The sequence below is a fragment of the Corvus brachyrhynchos genome, unplaced genomic scaffold, assembly GCF_000691975.1.
Source record: "Corvus brachyrhynchos isolate BGI_N302 unplaced genomic scaffold, ASM69197v1 scaffold221, whole genome shotgun sequence".
Classification (NCBI taxonomy): Eukaryota; Metazoa; Chordata; class Aves; order Passeriformes; family Corvidae; genus Corvus; species Corvus brachyrhynchos.
In genome coordinates this window covers 63,698-86,794 of record NW_008236622.1, presented here as the reverse complement: position 1 = coordinate 86,794, position 23,097 = coordinate 63,698, and the positions used below count along the sequence as shown (strand labels likewise).

General features: G+C 40.6%; 1 protein-coding gene across 2 annotated transcripts in view; it reads left to right on the top strand.

Annotated features, from left to right (window-relative positions):
- ATP13A4 (ATPase 13A4) overlaps positions 1 to 23,097 on the top strand; it is a 45,617-nt gene that overhangs the window by 5,614 nt on the left and 16,906 nt on the right. For both annotated transcript variants that reach the window (XM_008644119.2, XM_017726406.1), the window contains 16 exons: positions 5,756 to 5,929; positions 8,400 to 8,534; positions 10,725 to 10,795; positions 10,887 to 10,967; positions 11,819 to 11,888; positions 12,699 to 12,833; positions 13,250 to 13,322; positions 13,954 to 14,085; positions 15,208 to 15,378; positions 15,810 to 15,967; positions 18,955 to 19,143; positions 19,459 to 19,520; positions 20,252 to 20,402; positions 21,001 to 21,087; positions 21,751 to 21,904; positions 22,499 to 22,610. In XM_008644119.2, the coding sequence (XP_008642341.1) occupies positions 5,756 to 5,929; positions 8,400 to 8,534; positions 10,725 to 10,795; positions 10,887 to 10,967; positions 11,819 to 11,888; positions 12,699 to 12,833; positions 13,250 to 13,322; positions 13,954 to 14,085; positions 15,208 to 15,378; positions 15,810 to 15,967; positions 18,955 to 19,143; positions 19,459 to 19,520; positions 20,252 to 20,402; positions 21,001 to 21,087; positions 21,751 to 21,904; positions 22,499 to 22,610 (1,955 nt within the window). The remainder of the gene's footprint in view (positions 1 to 5,755; positions 5,930 to 8,399; positions 8,535 to 10,724; positions 10,796 to 10,886; positions 10,968 to 11,818; positions 11,889 to 12,698; positions 12,834 to 13,249; positions 13,323 to 13,953; positions 14,086 to 15,207; positions 15,379 to 15,809; positions 15,968 to 18,954; positions 19,144 to 19,458; positions 19,521 to 20,251; positions 20,403 to 21,000; positions 21,088 to 21,750; positions 21,905 to 22,498; positions 22,611 to 23,097) is intronic.

Here is a 23,097-nt window from a genome sequence, read left to right as displayed (position 1 = left end):
AGGAATGCATGTATGTTTGTTACATTTATGTAAGGGAGGAGAAGAGTATGAGACAGAGAAAGATACTCATGAGGATGTATGAGATACTGTAAGAGGATGAGAAAAAAGCAATGTGTATATAGAAATAGAGAACAGCTAATGTGTGTATTTATGTGAAAGAAAAAAAGAAAGTAATATGTAAATGAGAGTAGTTGTGAAGAAAGAGACAAAGAAGGCTCTATTTAAGTAGAGGAGTGAAGAAGAATACATGAGGTAAAGAGAATTATGTGCAGAGGTTCTTTCTTTGTTAAAATAGCGTATTTAAATTACTGGCAACCACAATGACTGGCAGCAGCACATAATATCTCTTTGACCCTGCAGCATCTTTTTTTAAATTCAAAGCCATGAAAAGTATTTTTGATGTTGTTTTCAATAGTCAGTTTAATCTACCTGAACCAAATTATTAACAAGCAGTTCTTGATTTCTCAAACAAGATCAGATCTTGGTCCAATAATTAACAGCTGACATTGTGCAAGTGCCAGTTCTTCCAGAGTGGAATAGTTCAAATAATCTGAAAGCATGCAAATAATTCATTTGAACTCTGGATGTGCAATGCTTCCTTGTGTTGAACCAGCTGTCCAATTTGCTGAGAAAAGTTGGAGAGCTCTAATGAGAAGAAATGCTTTGAAGTTTTCTTCTGTATTTCCATTTCTTGGTATAGTTGAGGTGCTAGATAGTCCTGGATTTAAGAGTAATCACTCTGATTTAGGAAATCTAACCTGTATACCTGTATATCCTTGTGTATGTCTTTGGGTTTACTTTACACTGCTGCGGAACATTTGCTTGAATGAAAGTTCACTCTTCTGCTACACAGCTAAAACTTAGCAAAGGATATTCAGAGCATGAGATAAACTCTCTCTCCATGACCATTCATAGTACCAGAAAGATCTTAGTAGTGTGAGAGAGCTCTGGACACAGCAGCTTGCCTCAGAGAGGTCTGATAGTATGCTTCCCTTCAGAAAAATCTGCTTGAAGACATTTTTGAGGAGTACATTTACTGTGGAATAGGAAGAAAAAAACACAGCTTTATGCCCTCTGCCAATTTGATGCTCTTCTCTGCACAGCTTGGGAATAGTCATTACCTTTGCACAAAACCTAAAGTGTGAAGCTTAAGTCTTGCAGTGCAAAAGATTGTGATAGACTTTGACAGGCTACTGCTTTGGGGAGGATTTGCCACAAGCCTGACTTCAGCATGTGTTCCCCCACTGCTTGTGGCTGAAGGAATGGGAGAACTGCAGTCAGTCAGCTGGTGAACCCCAGTTTACTGCTGCATCTTGGCAGCTCTCTGCCTCCTTTGAGATGCCACAGTTCTGAAGGGAATCTGATACAGGAATTTTATATACTTTGAATTTGAAAAATGTAACTTTTAAAATGGAAATAAAATCTGAAAGTTACAATCCTTTTGCTAATGGAATGATAGTGAATGTTGCTACTGGTTTCAGAGAGAACAGGAACAAACCTCTGATGAAACAGGTTCTGGTTGGTAAGAATGAGATTCAGTTATTAGCTTCCTTGTGAATCTTAGCCAGTCTTTCAAGTCTAATCCTATTATCTGTTGTTATAGCAACAGGTTGTTCATAATAGTGAACCTGGTGTTGAGGTTGCCAGAAATATGATCATTCACAGCCCGGCTTTGTTTTCACCAAAGAAAAAGGTGCCTGAATTTGTTTGACTTTTGCATTTAAATTCTGCTGTGCAGATGACCTGGCAGTTAGAGGCAATTTTTCTTTTAAACATAAGTAACAAAGACTTGCTGGACTCTAGAGGGATATGCCCTTGAATGCTGGCTTTGTGTGATTGTAAAAGCAGCTAAGAACCTTTCTTGCCAACTGAGCAGGTCTGGCAGCTTTTTCTGTCCAATAATCCAGGCCCCCTCTTAGACCCTTCACTCACAAGTCAAACCATTTTGTTACAGTCACTTCTCTGAGTGATGTGAGTCTCAAGAGAAAAAGGATGTTAACAGATGAGGAAACAAATTTTACAATACATTACAATTTATTAAAAATTATTCTACAGAGATGAGATGAACTCTGTATACCAGCCTATTTTGTAGATGGTGTTACCTTCTATGAGATAACGAGAAGCCCTTTGGAGTCTTACAGATGGCTAAACTTTGCTTTATTTTCCACCATCTCCTAGTCTGGTGCACTCAAGAACCCAGATTATTTGACTATGAAATGTTTTATATGCCAAATGCATCATTGAACTCTAAAAACCTGTTCATGCATTAGAAAAATTGTCAAGGTGCAAATCTATATTCATCAGACCCCTCTTCAAAAGAAGCATGTCTGCACCAGCACAACAAAATGAAACACAGCAAAAGTTATTTCCTTAACAACATAAAACTAACCTGTCAGACATGCTCTTACTGGTGACATCAACACGAGGACTTCTGCCAGCCTTGAAAGTATTGTTTGCCATAGTGGACATGCATTTGCTTGGAGGTTTTTGTAGCAGAAGCTGAGTGAGTCCTGAATAAGCTTCAAGAATTTCTAAACCCTAATTATTATAAGTTGTTCATGTGGCTAAATAAACCTGCATCATGTACGTGCCTGTTCCTCCCTTCTTCATGTGCATTGTGGATACCTCTTTTATGGATCTAATATTCGCCTTTTTTATGGAAGATAATAGTTTTGAGAATTCTTCTAAAGAATTTCATTTTGACTTATCTGACAAGTGAGAAGTTTCTGCTTCAACAAGGAGTTATTCATGTATTAATTTTTTTTATGAATGCAGCATTCATTGCTATAATCCTTCCAGCTGAAAGCATAGGGTGAGAAAAAACTCCTCAACCTAACAGAACATTCTGTACTGAAGTTAAGCATTGAAAGGTTCCAGCTCAGCGAACTTTGGCACAAGTCAAGTTTGGAGCTCAGTCTGTTTCCTTGCCTAGCTTTACTTCTCAGTGATGTGGCCCAGGTAACCTGGTCCAGACATTTCCAAATGATGGGAAATGATTTGCTTTGACAATAGAATCCTTCATGGACATCCAGATGCATCAATTAACATCTGATGTTTATTCTTTCCCAGCTTACTCCTTGTAGAACTCCTGAGCAGCTGTATTCAGAAATGTCACACTCATCAAGACACGAACCAGCAAACCTGAACCAACATCTCTGTTCATGTGGCAAATCATGCCCTTGAAGGGTCAGAACAGCTCAGTGGTATCCTTCTGTCTGTCTCTCTGTCTGTCTCAGGCAAGTCCCTTGTGAGAAGCTGCAAGACCCAGCACACAGCATAATGGATATCTTAAAGAGCATGGTGTATTTTTCCAAGATGAGCTATTTTCCTTGTTTGCCTCTCTTCTGTTTTTCAAGATGAGGAATACTGATGCATGCTTGGTTTTGGGGAGAGTCTTGGAATCTATGGATTCAAATCACTTTTTGAGTTGAAACTACTCTGGAAAAAAAGGCCTTAAAACATATGCTGGCATAGGGGGACTCAAGATATTTATTTTCATATATTGGTGCATGGTTTCCTAGGCAAAAATACAGAGAAATACAGAGTTTGCTCTAGTTCTCTGGTTATGCTGTTGTATCAGGCTTGGGAAATCATTGAACATTTCAGTGGAGAAGAACACTGCCAGCAGAAGATGTTCCCAAATGACTGCCAATCACATTCAGAGCACCCACCCTCTCCCTTCTTAATTCCATTAGCTACAGCCTTCCTGACTTCTCAGACATTGGGTGTAAGACATAAAAACTGAAAATTAAAGGAGTGATTCATGGGCAGAAGCAAGATGCACATGGCAGCAATCCTGTTCTTCCCCACCCTGATATTCATGCCAATCCCTATTTGAAAATACTATTCCAGTTATTCCAGGTCTAGCCATATACTGGAGGAGGTCTGAAGGTGTGTTCTTTTAACAGTTCTTCCCTTAGGCATCTCTGTCTCCTTGGGAGATCCTTTGCCTTGCTGACAGGCTGTGAAGTCTGGGTCTAAGCATCTGGCTTTTGCTAGTAAGCAATTGCTGTGAAGAGTAAGTTCACATTGACCTATGTACTATTCTGTGTGCTGGTGCTGACAGTATTTCTTTAACCTTTTTGGTAAGGTTACAACTAGAGAGAGTTGAATGGAGACCCTGTACCTGTTTATAGGAGCATGTGAATATTAATTGCACATGACTGCCACACCAACTGCCTCCTAGCAACCTTGCCTGTCTGCTGCCCTCCATGGGCTTCCTTTTATCTGCTGCAGAGTTGCCTTATTCTCTTGGTCCGCTCAGAGATTATAGAAGCCTTTGAAAATGTTGTGTGTGCATCTCAGAGGTGGTATAACCAGGTCCTGTGTAGTGCAGGCCACTTCCCTGTGTCGTTTACCTTACTTTTTCCTTACAGTTGCCAATTTCTTCGCCTTAGAAACCTCTTGGAGATTGCTTAGGATGACAGAGTCTGTCTTTTGGAGAATGCCACAGAGCAGGTGTGCTGAGGCAGCATGTGGAACCACTGGGCAGGGCCTGCATTTCACATAACAAGCAAAGACACCAGCACAGAACCAGGAATTATGCATTAGTCATCCTTACAATTACATTGCCTTTTCTTCTCACCTTATAAATGGATCTTGCAATATCTGTGGCTGCAGATATCTGATCCTCAGAAGCAGATTGCACAGTTGCTGCAGATATACTTGGAAGAAGGAATTGAGGAACCTTAACTCTTATGTTAGCAAATTCTCCTGGTCACCTGATGTGGTTGCAGCCATGGAATCTCCCATCTCCTCTATAAATTCACTGTATACATTTCATTTCACATTTACTAAGTCCCTGCTAGCAGTACTGAGAGGAAATTTGGCCACAGTACCAAAACCTGCAGCTCTTAAAATGTAATGCTGACAGACATCTCTTTGATGTTTGGGCAAGTCACCTTGCCTCACTGTAACAATTTCCCCAGCTTTAAAAATGGAATAATAATACTTATTCATCCAACTAAAATGAGTAGCTTCCTTTGGCCCTCTGAACATGTAAAGCATTCTGCAAGTGTTCATTAGATGTTCTTACTAACAGTTATTATTATTATTATTGTTATTATTATTATGATGTTAGGCCAATGGCACATTAGTAAGCTCCAAAATCCCCATACTGGAGCTGTCATGGAAGATGGTTACAGCTACAAAAGCTGTGTCTGTGCCAAGTTGTGCACAGCAGCTCCAGCTGGTGCAGGCACACAGCGTCTCTTGCAGCACCACGCAGAGACACTGGCCAAGTCTCTGAAGTGTAGGGGCATTAGTGCAGATCACTGCTAGGGCAGGGAGCAGCTCTTCTAATGCAGCAGCTCTGCACTGATCACCCACCATTTCCTGGTGCAGATGTACTTAAGCTCTTCAGCTGTCTGACCCTGGGACATTAAAAAACTGACCGTCAAATCTGCATTCCTGACTTGGAATAAAGGTTTGAACCTCTATATTTTGTTATCATTTCTGCTCATGCACACACAAAACAATGTCTCATGCCAAGTTTCACAACTACATAAAAATAGTGGTCAGGCTACAGCAACCTGGATTTTGTGAAGGTGGATGAAAAGTTCTGTTGAAGATGCAAATTTTTGGTCATCATATTTAAGACTTGTAAAGCAGCCAAATACAAGTTCTATGGCTTGTTTTTCACAGTACCGTACCTAACAGTACCTATGGGATAGCAGTGAATGACAGGAAGGTATAGTATTCCAGGCATTTCTTTAGGAGAAAGAGTAATGATTTTCCCCTTCTCTTTGCTGTACAGGATATATTTGGCTACAAAACTCAAGACTGCCGAAAGGCCTTTTGCATTGCTGGATACATCTTGTCCTGTGGGGCTCTGAGGCTGCTGTTTTACTGGAAGCCAGAGTGGCATGTGTGGGTAAACTGCATCCGATGCAGCCTGGAAGAAGCGGATATTGTTCTGCTTAGAACAACAGTAGGTGCCTACTTTAATCTTTAAATTAGTCCCTAGTATGTAGCTATTTGGAAGGTGAGTTAACTGTAAGGTATCCAGTTAGCTAAAATCTCTTACACTGCTGGTTTCCTGCAATAATATCTTATGTGTACCATTGTTGATCTAACGAACTTCCAAGTATTCCACAAATTACGTGTGTGATGAAGATGGGAATGGAGGGTAGCAGCTGATTAGACAAGATGAAAGACATTGGGGTGATAAAACCTGTAATATCTGTGGTTTCAAGACTATCATTTGTTCCCAGTCCTTCCTCCTCCCTTCTACCATCCCTGTGCTTTCTACATTGTAGCCCTGTGCACAGATTCTAAAGCATCTGTTTGTTTGGCAGGATCCAGCAGATTCTTTTTCCCTCGCTGGGCTCTTCTGGCGAAGATGTCCCTCTCTGCCCAAATTTATCTAATGGGACAAATTAAAGATTTGTCTAGCTCTGTCCCCAGCAGTGTCCAAGTGTGTCATGAGGGATCAGTACACAGAAGAGGGCAAGCTTACACTGCTTGTTTTCTTGGCTCTATGTTTCCATTTTCTATCACCCCTTCCCCATGTCCAATAAGCTTGCAATCCTGCAGTTAATGCTTTCAGAGCTGGTACATTTTGCTAGTAGTTTCCTAATACAGGTCTCCATCTGTTGAGGACTGAACTGAAGCACTGCAACATATGCAAATGCTGGTTTTATTTCATGGAAGCTACTGCAACAGTAAAAGAAGCAAACTGAAACTTGGTTCTGAATCCCAGCTGAGCCTGAATACTCTAGGAGCTGGCAGGGTTGGTTTACTTGGTTTATTTGACTTGTTATGCTTCAAACAATGAACAATGAACAATGGCATTTTCAACATTTGAAATTGCAAAATGGATCACTGTGTTTGAACTGCCTTCTTAAATGAGCAGAGAAGCATGCAGTTAAAATCCCAGGTTTTGAAAATCATAGATCTGCCTGTAAAATACTTTATAATGAAACAGTCTGCATTCTAATAGTCTTGGGGTTATGTTTTTTCTTTTTTAAAAACATCATATTAGGGTTAATATCCCTGTTTAATCTTCAATTCAGTTTGAATTTTTAATTACCTATTCTTGTGTGTAATTTTAAAAAGATGTGCCATGCCAAGCACTTTTCAAATAAATTAGTTTTAAAATGATCCTTTGTGTAATTAAACAGGAATTGAATCATATTGTACGTTCTTGTTATCAAAAAGCTTTCTCACAGTATGCTCTGGGTGTTTGAAAATTTCAGATTTCCTTCATGATTCTTTGTGTTAAAATGACAGTTTTGTTTTGTTTTGCTACATTCTGATTGTATCAGTTCTCAAATGTGATGGCTACTGCTAATGAGGATACAAGTAATCTCATCAGCTTGATCCTTGGAATTATCTTTTGCTTCAATAAAACCTTAATTCTTAAGTCATCATCATCTCTGCAATTGCAATAAAAGAGCCTATTAACTCACTTTTGTTATTGAATTTTGATTCGCTTTAGTTCGAATAATGAACACCTATGTTATTCACTGTTTCCCATCTCAATCTGCATCGCAATGTCTACTCATTCTGAAATCTAAATTAAAGATAAATATCAGAAAATAGATGTTATTCTACGCAAAAGACCAGTTTAAGAAGAAAAGTGGGCAAATAAATAAGATATATAAATATTATTAAAGTTCTTTTTCTTAATGCTTAAATTATTCCAAAGGACTCATATTTGGTACAGAAATAATTTTTACTGTTCCCTTTTCCAACTGAAGTTTCATAACTGCAAAACTGCTCACACACAGAATGTAACTCAGTCTCATAGTTGGCTTTAATGCATATAGTTCAGTGTTTGGGACTGAAACTTAATCATGAGGGCACTTACTACGGTAGTTGCTCTAATCTCTCAGACTGTACTACCAACACTTGTTACCAGGCAGTTCTAATGTTCAATTTACTTTACAAAAAAATAGGAAGGCCATGAACTCAGTTTGTGGTAAAAGCTTGTGTAAGGTGCCATAAGGAAGGCACGGTGCTGGCACACTTCTTCCAATGACGTGTTAACTCAGGAGTGACTGTGTAAAGGTACTGGCACTAAACATCCATTTTGCAGCAGAGCGCTGTGCTCCTTTTGATCTTCCCTTTACGGTACGGTCACTGCATCTCAGATTGTCCTGTGCTGTTTGCCTGTTCTGGATCTTGACCTGGGTGCACATTCCATCCTTATCAGCCAAACACCAGACCTGTATCACTGAAGTATTTGCACTACTCCCATTTTTACAGGATGGTGGTTCTATACCTGTTCTAATGATTTTCTCTGAGTCACAAGTGTTGGGAGGCTTCTGTTGGTTAATCCTTAAAAAAAGCCAGAGCAGTGCTCTAGAAAGGCTACTGTAATCACTGACTCCAAGGTGAAAGTGAGTTTAGTCTGGGTTTGGGGCAAATTGTGACACTTCTCTTCTATACTCACTTAGGATGATTTTCGGATTTACTCTCGTAAGACTGTGACATGGATCTCTGTATCTGCATTTATCAAAAGTAGATCAGATTATCCAGCCACTGAGGAAGACTCAATCTTCAGCAAAGCCATAATGAAGCCAAGTTTGCAAGTAAGTAAAGTATTCCCTGCAGCATCTGATGGCAAATCTCAGCCATGCTTCATGGAGTGAAAGTGAGCTGTGAAACATATCCAGCTAAGAATCTTGCAGCTTGAGGAACACAGTGAGCTGTGGAAAAGGAAGAGAACTGTATTCAACTGTACTTGCCTCTGTAAAAATCCTCTCATATTCTGAGAGGGGTTATGAAAAGAGAATTCTCACTATTTCTGAGAGAAAACCTATGTTTTAAGTAGAAGAGCTTTAGGAGACTGGGGTTGGCAGTGAAGAATCAGGCATAGTAATCAGGGAATTTAGGGGTGACTATGTGTCTGAAAGGAGACTGTGGAGAACCGAACGCAGCTGCCCCAGTAACATGAGAACAGGGATGAATGCAGCTCATGGAGAATAGAATAGAAAAGTGCCTGAGCTACATCAGTATTTCCAGAAATGTTTCACCAACACATTTTGCTTTCTTGCCTTTGTATGCACCAATTTATGCTTCAAAGTGCATTTGCTAGAGTCAGGTTAACAGGAATCACTGTCAACTGTTCTTGCAAAAATGTATCCTGGTCTCTGCCAGTTCCATAGATTTGAGATCCTAGTGAGACCCTGGGGAAAAGGTAGACGATTGATCCAAGCAGACCTCAATGTCCCTCATGAGCTGAGTAAATGTAGTTATCCAGTGTCTAGAACAAGTACCAGACAGTTCAGTTATATGCCTTGCTTAGCATTGTTAAGTTTATGTGAGCAATAGGAATGCAAAATGATACATTTGCTAATATCTGGCTCTTGATTATAGATACTAGAGCACTGCACTGAGGAATCCAGAAAAGAGCTACTTTCCCTTTTGGGAAATAAATTTCTAACTTACTAGCATTTCTTTTTATATCTACAACAACTTTTAGTGAATATTTTCATTATAAACCTAACTTTAGCTGAGCAAAGCTGTTGCTAATACTGCTGTGGACATATATTAATGTACATAGGAAAGTTTAGTGCCAACTAGTTTAATCAGCTGGCACATTATGAAGAAAGTGGAGACTGGTCTGTGACATTCTTTAGAGGATCAAATTAGTAACATAAAAAAGCCAAATATGGCCTCAAATAAGAGGCCCTTTGAACACCACTTTTATATCAATCAGCACATCTAGCTAGAAATGACCAGATTTCAAAGCAGCAAAGAGAAGACAGTTAAATCCTTCCCTAGCAATTCAAAAGCTTCTACTTATAAAACAATTATAAAGCGTTTTTGCCATTTAAGCTACCTAAGTCCACAGAGTTTTGTGTGGTGCCCAAGAGCTGTCCAAGGACTTCTGATGGGGAGCTGGGTCCCTCGCTTCCCACTCCAGTTTTTAGCATTGCAGATGTTGCAGCTCCTATTGCATGAAATCCTAACTCCAGACCTCTTGTTAAGTTAATGACTGTGGTTATAGCTCCACTTGGAGTCAGTGGATGAGTTGAGTCTAGATTTCATTGGCCTATAATAATGCTTATTGTGCTCGGTAGGGAGAGTTCCCTGGAGCTGATTTCTTTGTCACTCATGTGTACAGGTGCATAGCCCTGCCTTCTGCCAGCTGATAGGAAGTGCCATTATCTCTAATAGGCTTCGTTATTGTTGTGCAGGACAGGACAGACTCCTCTTGCAAGTTATAAATGACAGCGTGTGTTCCTAATGGATAACTGCTCTGCAAGGGCTTAGCATTAGCAGTGACTCAGTATCCTGGGATGGCCTTTCTTATCTGTTGGCACATCTGTTCAGCTGAAGGACTCAGCACCATGCTTGGAAATGGCCCAAAGCCCTCTGCTTTCCCCAAAGCCAGACAGAAGACAAGGGAGCTGTTGGCTGAAGACAGGCTTTTCCAGCTGTCTGTGTAGTCACCATGGCATCAGTGATCTCTTACCTTCATTCTGTGAAATCAGAGTGAAGATTATTCTTTTCTTCACAAAGAACATTGCTTTGTACTTGCTTGACCTAAAGATCTGTAGTTTACTGGAACCTGCACTGAGGTGGGGATCCCAATCTATAATTCAACTAGGGAGTCACTGTATGCAATCCTGTCTTCTCTCCCTCATTGCCCCCATATAATTTCCTTTCTTTATACTTGACCCCAGTGAGGATGCCTAGCTGAGCTCTGTGAGAAAGCCTGGGAGTATTTTTGTTTGCTGTGTTGCATGTATTGTTGTCCCGGCTTTGTTTTGCAGGTGAAAACTATCCAAGTGCAAAAAATCCGCTATGTCTGGAATATCTATGCAAAACAGTTCCAGAAAGTTGGGTGAGTTCACTGTGCTGGTTGCACAAGTCTCTGAGGAAGTCAAGCTTCTTTGTGAATAATGTCCTAAGGAAAACATCCCTTTCTATTTTAGAGTCCTAGAAGACCACCACACTTGCTCAGCTATACATGATAAATTTGGTTCTGGTCTCACCTGCAATGAACAGAATGTCAGGTACACATTTTAAAACTTGAGTACTCAACATACAGATTTCAAAGAGATGTAAATTCACTGTTGTTGGTGCACTTCTCAGGAGTTTCTTCTGTATTTATTAATATGCACATAATTTTAGATGAAACAGCTGTACATGGAAATATTGAATGAAAAGGGCTAGACAATGTTGTGTATTCCTTGTCAAAGTTTTTGAAATGTCTCAGTATTCGTCACTGTCATTGTTCTCAATCAGGAAATAACTATGTCTTGTAACTAACTTAAGCAGTTCTTATTTGGAGTAAGAGGAAGTCTCTGTGAAGGAGTGCACATAAGTTCTGTGTTTGCTTCTTCACTGGGGCTCCAAATCGACTAGTTCTGGTCATTGAACTTATTCTCATAAACTACTGTATCATTCAGCAAGTTACAGAATATGTATTCATGAAACTGCTAAATAGAGAAATAATTTTCAGTTGATTGAATACTGAGAATCCAGCTCCTGACCTTAGCTCGTGTCAAATCTTACATTCCAATCACCCTTAACTTTGCAAAATTATTTGGGTTTGGATCATTTAGTTTTAGATGCAGAATTCCTTTGTTTATGGTGTTTCAAAGTAATTTTTGCATGATGGAAACATTTGCCTAAAAGGTTGTGTTACACCTCTTGTCTGCGTACGTAAATGTAACTGGAACAGTCATCTTTTCTGACATAAGCACTGTAGGGACATTTAATTTTTTGTTCTTGAAGGAAAGTCCTCCCAGCCTTTAAACTGGGATCAATAGAAGCTCTCATGACTAGTGAAATCTGCAGTTTCTTGAGTGAGTGGCATTTGTCACTATTTTATCTGTGAGTGATGTATCTTTATCCCGTACAGGAGAGTTATATGTGGGCCAAACACTATTGATGTTCCAGTGATCCCTGTTTGGAAACTACTCATCAAAGAGGTTAAGCATTTCTGTTGCTTTTATTCTGAGCTGCTTGGGGAGGCCAAGTGTGCATATAATTGATTCTATATCTGATTTAACTTCCCACTACTCACTCTTCAAGCACACTTCTTCAAATCCTGTTGAAACCTGTTCCATGAAATCATCATAAATTCATTCATTCTCCATCATTCCCTATCCTCCATCCCCATGCCTGTGTGTCTGCTTGGTATTTCTATGTATCTGTGTCCTGGGAGCTAATTCCATTTGCCTTCTGAGGGCCATTGAAGGTTTCCAAGCTGCACTGGAAATCAAACCTTCCAGACAAGGGCTGTCTCTTAATCAGCAGAGATTAAGTGAACAGCAGTACCTGGTACACACCTGCAGCTGCAGAGAGATCCAATGAGCTCATGGCTCTGGGCACAGCACCACACACAGCACCAATATCTTTTTTCAGAGAGGAACAGCCTATATGTGGCCTGAACAGGGTGTTTGTGGAGGTGTTCCTATGGTATGTGAGCTCCATGCTCACAGCACAATCTGCTCTTCTCTCACCTTTGTTACATTTCTTGTAAGAAGTGAACAAAACAAGGATTGGGCTGAGTCATTCACATCCCGAATAACATCCTATTGGTCCAGATTATTTGGCCCTTCTGTCAGGTGAAGATGGTCCAATCTGATTGGACTAAAGTAACGGCTAAAAAATTTACAAAGGGGATCAGGAGTCACAATACTTAATGTCTCTTATTCCAGACCTTTTCTGCAGTGTCTAGATATATTGGGCCCATTTAAGTGTGGCCAGCTCTTTACTATTGCTGTCTCTCCTAACAGGTCCTAAATCCATTTTACGTGTTCCAGCTGTTCAGTGTGTGTCTGTGGTTTGCTGAAGATTACATGGAGTATGCCGCTGCCATCATAATCATGTCTCTCCTCTCAATATTTTTGACTGTATACGATCTTAGACAGGTGAGACACCTCACCTTTTTCCACAAGGAAGATGTACTTCTAATGTCTGGGAAAGGCCAGCATGTTACAACATGCACACAGTGCTGTGAGACTTACTCAGAGGTTTAGTCTTGGGACGTTGTGTAGTAGCAGGTGCAATGGCCTGGCCTCCTAGTCATCAATATCTCTGTGTGGTACCTTACCCACATCCTCCCTTCCCCATTCCAGTGCTTCACTTTGTAATATTTTGTTATGCTCTCCATAATTAGGGTAGGGAATTTCTTTCTCTCTGTGGTTTTATAGTTTCTGGTCTAGCTGGAACCCAGTTTCTTTAGGCTCTCATAACCACAAATAACAAAAGGAAATACTTCTTAGTGGAAAAATTGCATCATGTAAGTAAGATGTAACACTTCTGTGTGTTCTTTTTTAATTTATAGCAATCCATTAAACTGCACAGACTGGTTGAGGCTCATAACAACACCATGGTCACTGTCTGCAGAAATAAGGAAGGTGACTCCTCTATGCCTCTTTTTTCAATGTGTTTTGTTTCTATAGCAATTTATATCAAACCCAAGCATGTATAGCAACAAATTTATTCTAAAGCAGTTTTCCTCTTCTGTTTCTCAGCTCAGTTAACTCACTTCTGCGCATAGAGTTATTTTGACTTAGGAATATGTTGTGGCACATCAAACATATTAATAATTGAGTGCAGCCTTAGCAGAAAATTGTCAGGAAAACTAAGCAATTTTTCTTAAAGTGGTGCTGACATAGCCAACAACATATCCACTGAATGGCTGTGAGTCCACCTAATTGCTCCATGCAAAGTCTGTTCATTGTCAAGGTATCTAGAGCACAATCCAAAGAGATTAAGTCAATTTAAGAAATGTAGATCCAGGGTTCTTTGGTTAGGTCAGTGCATTGGAACAGTAACCACTGGTTGGGCTCCTGGGTAAATAAGGAGGAATTCTACAGCTGAAACTGATGCCTAGGCTTTTCTTAAATATTATAGGTTGCAAACTTAGGTCCTTTGTTTATCAGCCATTATAAAGAATTCTATTCAGGAAGTAGTTCCTTGTATTCTTTTCCCCTTGCTACAGAGAAATATCTGAAGCACAAAGTTTGCATTACTTGTCACTTTCAGGTTTCCAAGAGCTGGAATCACACCATCTTGTTCCTGGAGATATGATGATTTTGAAAGAGGGCAAAACCCTTTTGCCTTGTGATGCCATTCTGGTCAGTGGGCAGTGCACTGTAAATGAAAGCATGCTGACAGGTACAGCTCATCCCTCCCAGGTTTGCCATCTGAACACCCATCATTGCCCCATGGCTTCAGCCAGTGACAGAGGACAGACGGTGTTATCATGTACATCCCTTGCTGTGAGACAGTCCATAACTGGCTGAGAAGGGGATTCTTCTGGGTGTTTGCTATAATAGTGACTGAATTGTTGTTAATTGTCTAAATAGACAATATGGACTTTAGGAAGTCTCCTTTTCTACCTTCCTGGCATGCATGAAGAGGAGGGAGCAGGACAGGAGAAGAAGCAATAGGTATGAAGCAAAGTTGTTCCTACACAGGGCCCACAGTCTACTCTGGATGTTGTGGTTTCTGTCACTGACTGAATGTGTCATTGCTGCAACATCTCCAACCTGTGGAGTGTCTGTCTAGCCCTCCAGACACTTGGCCCCACATTCCTGTGATAGCAGTGGAGGACACACCAGGTGGGAGAGGTCACTGAAAGCAGGATTTTTGGTGCAGGAGGAGGTCTATTTCTTGTTTTTAAATTTGGTCTTGGTCTGAATCAAACTGAAACTGATAGTTCTGAAATTTCATATAAATGAGAAATTCCAGAAACACCTTTCATTTAGAAAACTTCAGGTGCCACAATATTTCTTCCTCACCTTAGTATCTGCTTTGACATAAAAAGGGTATCTGTCACCTGCCAAGCATTGAGCTAAAGGCCCTGCTTTTTACTAGGGAGGGAAAATAGGGAATATCATATTCTCACCTGCTTGAGGGAATAGTTTAGTGACCTGCACATGAGGTTGAAATTAGGTAAACAACTTGTGGCCATCAATGGTAGTCATGCAACACCAGTTCGGGCCTCCTTTCAAGTCTCTATATCTACAGCCAGAGTTTGGACTGCTTTCAGTTCTCAGATTTGCATGAAGCTGCTGCACTGATGAAAAGGAAAACTCTTCTCTGGCAGTCTGTTTGCTAGGCTTTAAGCTCTATTCATTCTGAAGATGTCAAAATATAAAAGTAAAATTTCTGTAAATTGGTTTCTCTAGTAAACATCTTTAACTTATCACCTAGATGTCTAGGTACTTATTTGAAAGTCAGCAGGCTGTTATTAAGTGTACTGCAGTTTTTCTCATCTGAGCTAATCTTCCCTAGGAGAAAGTATTCCAGTAACAAAGACCCATCTACCTCAAACTGATAACTCCAAGCCCTGGAGAGTGTACTGTGCAGAGGATTACAAAAAACATGTCCTCTTCTGTGGAACAGAGGTCATCCAGACCAAGGCAGATGACAGAGGAGTAGTTAAAGCTGTGGTGCTGCGGACTGGTCAGTCAACACTTGAGTTCACTTTTCCTTCCATGATTTTTCTCACTGGAACAGTCTGACAATGTATCCAATCACATTAAGTTAAAGGTACTAATCTATATTCACAACACTCAGACAGAGAATCATCATCCTGGGCTGGATTAAGTTGTTATGCATTGTTTCTGTTTGCTTGGCATAACTTCTGTAAAAACTGTCAGCATATAATTATGAAGAATTTTGCTTTGCTTCTGAGACATTGAAAAATCCTCCCCCCTAAGACAAGAATACCTCTTTTCTATATTCTGCAGATAAGGCCACATACACTAAAATGAAACACCTGGGCCTTCTTTCATAACTTGCAGGAATTATGAATAATTTTGAAGCCCTCCATTCTTTGCAGAGAATTTTTTGAAATATTTTCCCCTTGAAATGATTTAAATTTGTCTTTCCAGGTTTCAACACAGCCAAGGGTGATCTGGTAAGGTCCATTCTCTACCCTAAACCCATGAACTTCAAGCTGTACAGAGATGCCCTCCGGTTCCTGATGTGCCTCATAGCATTTGCAGCCATTGGAATGATCTACACAGTGTGTGTATTTGCACTTACTGGGGTGAGTTACTAAATGCAGGAGAAATGGTCACATCTAAGAGATTTGAAACTGGAGTGACTTCATAAAAATTTATATATAAAAACATAGTCCTTGTCACTTTCCTTTTTACCTTAGTACATGAGTCCATTTTACAGTGCAGTTGAATTGGTAACAGTACACAAACTGTCATACATTCAATTCCAAGATGCCAAACCTACTGCTGCCCAATAACAATTTTTTCTGAGGTCTTGGAAAATCCTGTGCAAGCCCTGCATAGGTTATCTGCAGCTCAGCACCCTGTAAGAACCTTTTACAGGGTTTTTGTGGCACTTTTTTGTACATTCCTAGAAAAAGCACAAGTGAGTCATGAGTTAAGTGGGACAGAGGCAGATGTGTTATTGTGAAAGGCAGCTTTCCAAAAACTTCAGCTTAGATCAAAGAACCATCTCTCCCTGTCTGCTCTCTGAGAGTAACTGGTGTCAAATGCTTATGTTAAATGGTAGAAAGTAGGTATAGAACCATTTGTCCCTGGTATAGTCTTCTAACTTCCTGAAGAGAAAAGTTTAAGAGTTCAGAAAGCTGTCTTTTGTATTTGGATCCTCTACTGTAACAGTCACTGAAAATCTCCTGGAGTGTGGTTTAATCTATTTATTAATTCATCTAAGTCTTGGACTGGACAGCACCTGTGGCAATGATTCCCATAGTTTCATTATGTACTGTGCAAAAATGTTTTTAGAGTTGCTGTTTGAATCACTGAAGGCACTGTAGGTTTTGTTTTAGAGAAGTAGCAAACAGCTGCTTTCTGTTTGCTGCTTCCTGTACTAGTTTTGACTTAAGAGATCATTTGCCACTCCTTTGGCCACATTTCTCCCGTGTTACAGAGCCCTGAGCAGTACAAGTGTAAACAGAGATCATTGAAAATGACTGGTATTACAAAGAACTCCCTGTTGTCTTCTGTCTTCTTCTCTCATATCTTTGTATAGTCATCTGGGTGGAGCAGGGTGGTGGATGGGAGATAACCTACACTTAGTTATCACTCAGCTTAATATCCTTGAGAATTTTGGGGAAATAATTTTGCAAAGGTAACTGTCCTGTATCAGGACAGTTGAATCTCCCACATCTCAATGTGGAACTAAGACTTACTGTATCAGGAAGCAGCAGAAGACAGCTATTCCCTAGGGGAGACAAGCCAGGAGGCGAGGATGACCAGAGCACGGATAATTGAGCACAATCACAGAGTGTCTGAACATGGTGAGGAGAGCTGGGTGCAGGTAACAGCCCATCAACAGTCCCAGGCAAGGTAAAGTGGTAAATAATCCAGGGAGATCAGTCAGAAGCAGAAGGAGATGAGGACAAGAGACAAGGCTGTGACACACATCTTAAGGTGTCCATCCAAGTGACAGAAGTGGGTATACCCACAGCATGGCTCAGACAGGCACTGAAGGCCCAGGCCTGAGCTTAAATGGAGCTCCTGAACCCATGAGCAGAGGATGTGGATAGAGGTGAGGCTAGTGAGGGGAATTAAGGGCTATTAGTACACCTAGGGCCCTGCCATATTGGTCTCTAAATCTCTGGAGGGTTCACCTGAAACCCTTTTAAAATAGTTCACTCATTCTTATGCATCAAGGTCAATGTGAGAAGAGTTATACACTGTAAACAGTAGTTCTGCAAATTTTAAAGCCTAATTGATTTAGAACTTCTTTAGAAACTTTCAAGAAATCATTTCATGCCATGATAATTATCTGCCAATGTAAAGTCCAATTCATGAGTTGCAAGGTTGATTCTGTAATTCAGTTTTTGAATAATTTTTCTCTTGGGGAATAATGTACAATCAGTGGGCTCAGAAGATTATTTTCCCTGAAGATATCAAAGAAAGTGTGTTTAAGAACATATTCTTGTGTCTGCTTTGCAGTTTTTTCCTTTTTTTCTTAATTTAACTTCCCCATTGTAATATGTAAAATACATGCTGGTGTTACCTCAATTGCTGAAGCTGTCAATCTTGTAAGATTGAATCACAGGATGTACTAAATGCTTTCTCTTCTCTTTCTGTGAGTGTTTATCTAAAGATGGATGGTAAGTACTTCCTTCTAACATAAAATAGATACAAAATATTATCAAAATGGTGTGTTCTGTGGTCTGAGACAGTATCAATGGAGGGAGAACCAGAACATGATGGAAATTCAGCACATCAAATGCAACATGATTTATAGTCAAAGTCCCAAGCTCAGAAGTAGTAATAGTAGATCTCAGTGATGGTTTGCAAGTCCTTCTGAACTGAAAATTTGCTTTAGTTTGCAGTGTCTCAGTTCTGGGACTCCAATTTGAAAAGCATTCAATTCTTTAGCATTCATATCAACTGCCCAGAATAGTGGTGCCCACACTCAGCATCCTGGCAGTCGGTTTTACACTGACCACTAAGCTCCCAAATTATAGATTGCTTTTACAAATGTAACTGTTATTTCCATGTCTTTTCCTGCAGGTAAAAGCTATTTTCTTTCACAACTCCTAGAACATAAGGTCAGAAGAAATCATTAGCTCATACAGTCTGCCCTCCTTTTCAGCACCATCCCATATGTCTCACCTGCCACCTTAACATGAGGTCCAGAGCTGTGCCTGTAGGCATTTGGATGAATGCCCATATAAATAGCAGATTCCTGTGTGCTGTGTCATGGGAAAATGGGTTTGACTGAGGGTGCAGTGATCTAGCTGGCATGTTTGAATGCACGTGTTTTGGAGGAGGCTGTGAACTCTGCCTGGAGGTTTGTTTGCATGGAGAATGAATGAAGGCCTGGGGGCTGCTCTTTAGCAGTGATGAGGCTTTAAAGCCTCTGGTTAAATCAAGCCTATCAATTTCTTATGGATATGAATACATGATGGACCATGGGCAGAAAACAGTACAGCCTGGAGCACCTGCAGTGGAGGGGAGGCGGGATGAAGAGGGCTACACCCAGTGCAAGCACCACTCCTTGCCACTCTCTTCCTGATAACTGTCCTTGTTATTATGTCAGGAGGAGACAGGAGAAATAGTGAAGAAGGCTCTGGATGTTATCACTATTGCTGTCCCACCAGCTCTTCCAGCTGCCTTGACAACAGGAATCATCTATACGCAGCAGAGGTTGAAGAAAAAAGGCATCTTTTGCATCAGCCCACAGAGGATCAACATATGTGGACAGCTGAACCTTGTCTGCTTTGACAAAGTAATGGCTGTGTGGTGGTTATGTCCTCACTGGTAATGAGAGCCATGGTGGGGGTGGGAGGCTGGGGTTTGATTGAGCATTTCCATTGTATTTTAGAAACACAATGACCAATGCTGTGTACTTAAGTTCTTGTTGTCTGAACAGAATCTGTGGCAAATTCTTGTTTTTCTTGGAATCTAGGAATTGTCTTGTAGCCCTTTTGCTCTGCCCCATGCTGGCATTTTCTGGAGAGTAACCTCTTAAAATAAGTCTTGCTTTTTATTCCTCTCGGAGCTCTCATGTGGGAAGTTAATTTAAACGTACATTTTAACTTAGACTGGCACCTTAACAGAAGATGACCTGGATCTCTGGGGCTTGCTGCCCTCTGAAAGAAACTGGTAAGGCTCCCTGACACATCAATGGCATCTAAATTTGGTGGGGTAGTGACTGGATTCTTCTACTAGACATAGGACCAAATCTGAAAGACAGTTAATGTTAAACACTTAAGCAGTTTGAAGTTCCCCATGTTTAGATTTTTAATTTTATTTCCGTATCCTCTGGAAAATGAATTGTTTGCCTTATCCCAAGGGTCTTGCTCCACGTGAAAAGATGCAGCCACTGTCACCAGCATTTGGCACAGCATGTCCAGGCAGACAGTCTGCAGTAGGCAGGCTGGGTTAGATCTCAAAGCTGCAGTGTAACCCAAATCCTTTATGACAGGAAATCACTGTTATCCACAAGATTGATGCTCTGTTCTTTCAATGGCCTTGATTTTGCCCATTTACATTTCCAGAAATGTGCATGCACAGAGTTGCTCAAACTTATATCAGTATTAGAACTCAAGAGTCTTTGCACAAGCCTCAAAGAAGATATTTTATAATAATCTGTTCCTCTCTCCATCCCATTGGACTCCCTAACTAGGCATAACACACTTGTTTTGAGCATGTGTATCCCAGCCTTAATAGGTGCATGAAAAGCAGTTCATGGGGGAGGACAAGTCCCCAGAACATGTGTGTGGTCTCGCCTCAGGATGGGACTTTAACTGCCCCCAATTTAGGATTTTTTTTCTTTTAGTCTTATGTTGTTTGGTGTTCTCTGACAGTAACTTTTGTGTTCTCTTTTGATTTAGCTTTCAGGACATTCACAGTTTCCCTGCAGACCACAGCCTGCCTTGGGGCCCAGTGTTCAAAGCACTGGCAGTTTGTCATTCATTAATTGTTTGGGAGGGCAAGATCCAAGGAGACCCACTGGATGTGAAAATGTTCGAGGCCACTAACTGGGTAAAGCTGTGCTTTGTTGTTATGCAAACAGTGGGGAGATCACCTTGCCATCTCAGGTTTAGCCAGACACCCATCGAAGTTACAAAAAAATCAGGAATTCAGTTAAATAATTCCTGTGAAACAGGAATAATTGAGTTTCCTTTGACACCAAAAAATATTTTTGTTCCTCACAATCATGTTGTGATGATAAAAAATCCAGATGATTTGTGGAATACTTCAAGAGCAGAGCTTTCTACATTAATACAAATTCTTGTATATTATTTTCTCGTTGAGTCTATGTTATATCTAAAGTTTTTTGTTTATTTAAGTGTGTTGTAATGAATAAAGGATTTATTGTCAGTGAGAGGACATAACCTATTTGCTGTGCAAGAGTACAGCAATGTCTTACTGAACCTGGTGAGGCTTTCTATTTGGTTGCCAAGAGAAGCAGTGGATTTTCCGTTATTGGAAGTTTTTAGTTTTACATCTGACAGATTGCTCCCAGCAATGAACAATATACCTCATTTAGAGGCAAGAAAAAGCTTTAAATGAATCCTTGAGGTTCCTTTTAGCTTTACTGGTGTTGCAGTCTGAAATATTTTTGTATTTCAATACACAGGTGATAGATGATTCCAGTGGACACCAGACTGAAGGTCAAGGATCCACAGATGCCACAGTTGTTAGACCTGGTCCTAAAGCTACCACTGTAAGATATTTGCAAGATTCACATCCATGATCAAGTTAGACTGTCAGTGTAAGGGTTACCTTTCAGTATAGGAATGTGTGGGTGTCCCTGTCCAAGAGAGCTCTTCCCCACTTTGTCTTTCCTGTACTGCCTGCAGAGAGAGAGATTGCTTTGCTGTCGGATTACAGATGCCTGGGGGAGCTTGCAGCTCACACAGTGAGCAGGGGGATGCTGGATTAGAGATTGTCCAGCCTGTCCTCGTGGCTTGAGACTCAACCCAAACTCAGCTGAGTGGGGAATGCAGTGGAGTCTGGTGGCTGATGTCAGATCCTTGGTGTTGACACACACTGGTGGGACACTTTCTGACAACCATTTTTCCTTTGCAAGACCAGTGTAAGACCTAACAGAGTCTTAGCAGAGAAACAAGACTAGTAAATTCCTTTCAGTGATTTACATTTAGTAGTCTGCTAAAATTGTCAGTGAACTTTTCCTACTGCTTAAGCTAAATATTTCTCCACAAATTTAATCTCGTCTTTATGTACCAGTCATTTCTGTCTAAGTGTAACAAATTAGCCCATTATACATGGTTAGCTTCTTTCCATAGCCCAAAGGACAGACCTAAAATCTTTTGGTCTGAGTTTAAAATCCTTGCTAGACTGTGTAATCCACTTGCTTTCCTCCTAGGCCCCAGTGGAAGGAATTACCATTTTACATCAGTTTCCATTTTCCTCAGCCTTGCAAAGAATGTCTGTCATTGCCCAGGAAATCGGTGGGGATCCACAGGCCTTCATAAAAGGGGCTCCAGAAATAGTAGCCATGCTGTGTAGAGCGGAAACAGGTAACAAACATTTATAAATGCTTCCTAGAAACACACATGTGTAAGTGACTTTCGATGGTGCAATGAAATGGAAGGTCCAAATGAGATTTCTGTGTCTAAGATTTTATAGTAAAGCCTGAAAAGTGTCTCTGTTGTACTCCAAGTCTAAGGCTAAGCTCTCACACAGCCCTTCTCAACAAGGAAGGATTGCTAAGAGATAAAAGTAGCTATCAACTCCTGTACAAGGTGTACAGTCTCTGGCAGAATAATATTTGGAAAAGTTGTCTACAGGTCTGGCTCCCCCCCCCAAAAAAAGTAGACTTTTTTTTTCTCCAAACCTTGGGAGGGCAACTAGAGAAGCACAGATCCTTCATGACACCCTGGAAGAAGATAAGTCTTTGCAGTGTATGTTTTGAACTTTTAAGTTCAAAATGATAAAGGAGAGGCAAAGATTTTCTTATGGAACAAAATTAAGTTCAGCTCCTTTCTTTGATGTGCTTGGCCTATCAGTATACTCTGGGCACTCTGGGACATAAACCTTCCCTGCTCCAAGGCTTCCTTTTATTAGAGAGCAGTTAAATGCTGTGATAAAATGTCTTTTCCTGTTTTGCACAGTCCCATCGAACTTTGAAAGCAAGCTCCTGCTCTACACAGCCCAGGGCTTTAGGGTCATTGGACTGGCCTGTAAATCTCTCCAGGCAGGGAAACTGCCTGCTGCTCTAACAAGGTAAGCCATAAAAAGCACTGCTTCTGGCCATGTTCAGCCATGGGCCAGTGGTGCCTCACAAAGCACCATCACCACATCACCCCTGCCAAGAGCAGGGTCATAGTACAGAGTTTTGTTAGATTCAGGCCAGAGGGAATCTGATTTAAATCTGGATATAGGTCTGGGAATAGACAGAGGGCACTCCTATAGCACATGCCCACAATTCCTGCACATTTCCTAACTTTCTTAACTCTGGATTAACATAGGAAGCATAATTCTGTTACACTTGAAGACTAGTACACGCCCCCCTCATTCCATCATTTCCACTAGTCTTGCAGATTTACCCAGGCTTGCAGTTGAAGAGAAGTCTTTTAAAGATTTTTTTATTATCCACAGTCTGATTAAGCAAAGGCAGCAGATGACCCCCATTACTGTTCTCTAGCCCAGTCAAAGTCAGTAAACTATCTTCTGCTGTTGTGTTGGTCCAATCATTTAGCTTTCTAGCTTT